This window comes from Cucurbita pepo, chromosome LG08 (assembly GCF_002806865.2).
Source record: "Cucurbita pepo subsp. pepo cultivar mu-cu-16 chromosome LG08, ASM280686v2, whole genome shotgun sequence".
NCBI classification, from domain to species: Eukaryota; Viridiplantae; Streptophyta; class Magnoliopsida; order Cucurbitales; family Cucurbitaceae; genus Cucurbita; species Cucurbita pepo.
In genome coordinates this window covers 9,952,537-9,957,216 of record NC_036645.1, presented here as the reverse complement: position 1 = coordinate 9,957,216, position 4,680 = coordinate 9,952,537, and the positions used below count along the sequence as shown (strand labels likewise).

Sequence of the window (4,680 nt, the reverse complement as noted above, 5' to 3'; positions counted from 1 at the left end):
TATGAACTCTTTCATATATTACAAATGATTATGATCCTTTCTTAATTTATATTTATTTTTTAATAGAATAATATGTATTAATATTTCTTAGGGAAAAAAAAAATACATAAATCAAATAAACTTGCCACTCTAATAAATTTCTACAAATTTGTATGGACATAATTGATCCCGTTTACCGCACTCATAACTTAACTATAATAGTTAAGTCCACTTACTTCTAGTAGATATTGTTCGTTTTGATCTATTACGCATAATTGTCAGCGTCACAGTTTCAAAAACACGTATGTTAGAGAGAGGTTTTCACACCCTTATCATGGATATTTTGTTCCTCTCTCCAACCGATGTGGGATCTCACAATATACCCCCTTGGGGGCCAATGTTCTTGCTAGCATACTACTCGATGTCTGACTCTATACCATTTGTAACAGTTCAAGCCCACTATTAGGATGTTGTCCGTTTTGACCCGTTACGTATCGCTATCAGCTTCACAGTTTTAAAACGCATATGTAGTAAGAATATTTCATTTCTCTCTCCAATTGATGAAATAAAAACGAAACGAAAATAGACACTACCATGAGAACGAGAAGGATAGGTCAAAATCTAAACCCTAGATGGTGGTAACACTAAAAAGAAAAAAAGAATGGTAATTGGAAATTCCACACCCAATTGGGCATGCCATCTCTCTTCAATTTGGTGCCCTTATTGTATACATACACATAACACAATCTCTCTCCCACTCTCCACCGTTCACTTCCTTCAGTCATCTTCTTCTTCTCTCTCTCTCTATAAAAGCATTCCACCATTAAAGCCACCACCACACCTAAACACATTAAAAAGAAGAACAAATAAGAAAAGAAACTATTCCCTCTCCTTCCCACAGATCCCTTTTCCCATTAATCCCACTTCCACCATGGATGATCCTTCCACTAATTTCTTCACAGATCTCTTCAAATTCAACTATCCCACTAATTTCCACCACCACCACAACCCTCCTTCTTCAAATCCTCCTCCCAATTTCTTCCACGCGCCGCCGTCTTCTCCTCCACTCCGGCAGGCCCTCCCCCTTCTCCGCCTCAGCCCCACAAGGTCATCTCAAGACCACCACCTCTCTTTTACTTCCTCCTCCGCCATGGAAATTGACAACAACAACAACCACAACAACGATAACGAGGATGTTTCGGTGACGGTTGCACTTCACATAGGGCTTCCAAGCTCTAATGCCTCAGAAATGGCGACCCTTTTGGTGTCTGATAATAATAATCAAAATGAGGAAGAAGATCAATTGGAAGAAGAATTAGAAGAAGAAGAAGATGAAGATGAAGAACAGCAACAAGCGGGTATCACAATTTCTGGATTCTCTTTGAGTAGCAGACTCAATAAAGGACAGTATTGGATCCCTACTCCTTCTCAAATCCTCATTGGTCCTACTCAATTTTCTTGTCCTGTTTGTTTCAAAACCTTCAATCGATACAACAACATGCAGGTAAACCTCTCAAAATTCCATCTTTTATGCTTTGTTCTTACAAATTTCAAATTTTTCTTAATGGGTTCTTCTTTTTTTGCATGGATTTGTTGTTGATTATGATGGGGTTTGATTCAATTAATGTTTAATTTTTGTTTAGTGATTGAACAACACACGCAATGTTCTTTGTGCCCCCTCCCTCTCTCCCCTTTTAGTATCTTGAACTCTGTGCTTCCCTTGTTTTAGAGGTTCTTTTTTGGGTCTTGCAAATTTTCTTTTGTTTCTCTCAAATGGGTCTTCCAAAGTTTTGATTTTTATGACACTAGAGCCTTCAAAATCTCAACTTTGTTATGCTAATGCATTGTTTGATATGAACAAAATTGAAAAAAAAAATGGGTATTATAGATGCACATGTGGGGGCATGGTTCACAATACAGGCGAGGCCCGGAGTCCTTGAGAGGCACACAGCCAACGGGGATGCTCAGGCTGCCGTGCTACTGCTGCTCGCCGGGCTGCCGCAACAACATCGACCATCCGAGAGCGAAGCCATTGAAGGACTTCCGAACGCTTCAAACGCATTACAAACGCAAGCATGGAATCAAGCCTTTTATGTGTAGGAAATGTGGTAAAGCCTTTGCTGTTAGAGGGGATTGGAGAACTCATGAGAAGAATTGTGGGAAGCTTTGGTATTGCATTTGTGGCTCTGATTTTAAGCATAAGAGATCGCTTAAAGATCATATCAAAGCCTTTGGAAATGGGCATGCTGCTTATAATAGTAATATTAATAACAACTGTGATCATCGTCAACAACAACATCATCATCATCATCATCATCATCATCATCATCATCATGCGTTCGATGAGGAGGACGAGTCGGCTTATTCTGAAGTCGAGGAAGATCATGATTGATTTTGTTGTGTTCTAATGGAGATTTGAGTATGTTTTTTTTTATCTATATGGGGTTTAAGGGAACCTTATTCTTACATATTTTTAGTATATACATGTTACAAAATCCAGATGGCTCTTTTTCCAAATTGAATTTACCCTTTTTAATCAACTTCCCTTGGTTTCGTCCGATTGTCATGCTCGAGTTGACATAGGTTCTTCATTTCCAATGTCGGTATATCCTTTTAGTTAGATAGAAGAGCGATTTGAATCTCTGATCAGGGAAGTAGCATGTAGACATGGTGGAGAGTATTAGCAGGTAGCTAAGGTTGAGATGTATGAACATGTTTTGTTCTTGTGAGATCCTGCATTGGTTGAAGAGGGGAACGATACATTTTTTATAAGGGTGTGGAAACCTCTCTCTAGTAAATCCGTTTTAAAACCTTGAGGAGAGGAAAGTTCAAATTGAACCGTTACAAATGGTATCAAAGGCAAACATTAGGTAGAGTGACATCGAGGACTCTAGGCCCCCAGGGGTGGATTGTGAGATCCCACATCGGTTGGAGAGGGAACGAAACATTTCTCGTAAGGCTGACAGCTATACATAACGGGCCGTGAGCGCCCATGTTACTTTTTTAATGTGTGATGTGTGTTGAAATGTAGGTAGGAGAGAGAAAATAGAGGTGCATGGAGGGAGATATGTAGGCGTACGCATATACATGGAAGCCATAAATGGTGCGAGTAATTAGAGTTCCATAAAAGGTCAAAGAAAGTTGATTGATGTGCGTAAAAGAAGACACCCATTGTTCATCTCACAATACCCACCTCATTATATATATATATACATTCACCTGTTTTCAGGCTTTTTTGTTCTATCTTTTTTATCATTAGTTTTCCTTTTAAGATCTTCATCATGGTTCCTATATTTATTATGTTCTTGAAATATATGTATAGTTTGATTCGATTTTCGAATATCTAAATTCTAGTTATTATAGAAAGCTATTGAAATATTAGCGTTGATCGATCTCACGTGGGTTTGGAATGTCCTACAAGTCGTGTCAGTTCAATCATAATTTAGTAGATAAAACATCAATGGTTAGTAATAAGGTCGATCTTCACTCTCGTAATTATTAAACTAAAAGCAAACGAAAGTTAAAAGCTTTGGTACAATGAATACTTAACTCTAGCTTATAATTGAGGCAAATTATCACAAAAGTAGTAGCTAAAAACTAATAATCACAAACATATGGGGAAAAAACATTATATGTGGTTATAATTATGGTTACATAAATCAATCAATACATAGGCTGTTCTTTCTTTTATGTAAATCAACCACAAACCCACTTTAAAAAACACATCAAAATTGCAATACCTTAAAAAAAGATGACGAGGAGACTCGTTTCTATATGCATTGTAACAACAAAGATACAACGAGACCCATTACTTAGAAAGAAAACGACATAGCTACAAAGAGACTAACTACTAACATAAGAATGTGTGAGATCTCACGTTAAAACAAAACATTTCTTATAAGAGTGTAGAAACTTCTCCCTAATATTATAGGTTTTAGGACAATACGTATCTATTAGCGGTGGACTAGAACGTGTAACGAGAGGTTAAGGAAGGGGTGTAATAAGAAGGGGATTTGCAGTGGAATATATAGTGGTGGCAGGAGAGAGAGAGAGAGGGGCAGAAGGGTAAGGATAAGAAAGAAGAAGAGTGAAGAAGGGAAGAGGGAGGGTATGTGGGGACATAAATATTGTACAAATGCTTCCTACACTGCATACACACATCCCTCTTCTGATGGATAAACTGTACATTTGATACGACATTTCACTAACTCTTTGACTATTACTCTCTCTTTCCTTCTCTGTCAGACACTCCTCTTTTGAATCTCTGCCTCTTCTTCTTCTTCTTCTTCTTCATATCTTCACCATTTTCTTCTTCTCATCTTCTCCTTTTCATCTCTCTCACTCATACCTTGTTTTCTTCATAACCCTTTTCAAATCAATCATCATATGTGCTTGTCTCGTTGTGAGATTCCATATCGGTTGGAGAAGAGAACGAAACATTCTTTATAAGTGTGTGGAAACCTCTTTCTAGTAGACACGTTTTAAAACAACAATGAGTATCTGTCAAAACGGACAATACCTACTAGTGATAGACTTGAACTGTTATAAATGGTATCAAAACTAGACACCGGACTATGTGCTAGCGAGAATGCTGGCCCCTAAAAGAGGTGGATTGTGAGATCCCACATCAGTTGGAGAGGAGAACGAAACATTTCTTATAAGGGTGTGGAAACCTCTCTCTAGTAGATACGTTTTAAAACT

General features: G+C 37.9%; 1 protein-coding gene across 1 annotated transcript; it reads left to right on the top strand.

Moving 5' to 3' along the window:
- Window positions 1-821: 821 nt before the first annotated feature.
- LOC111800755 (zinc finger protein WIP2-like) lies at window positions 822-2,476 on the top strand. Its single transcript, XM_023684589.1, has 2 exons — window positions 822-1,483; window positions 1,868-2,476. The coding sequence occupies exons 1-2, from the start codon at window positions 911-913 to the stop codon at window positions 2,369-2,371; spliced, it is 1,077 nt and encodes a 358-aa protein (XP_023540357.1). The 5' UTR covers window positions 822-910; the 3' UTR covers window positions 2,372-2,476.
- The last annotated feature ends 2,204 nt before the right edge of the window (window positions 2,477-4,680 follow it).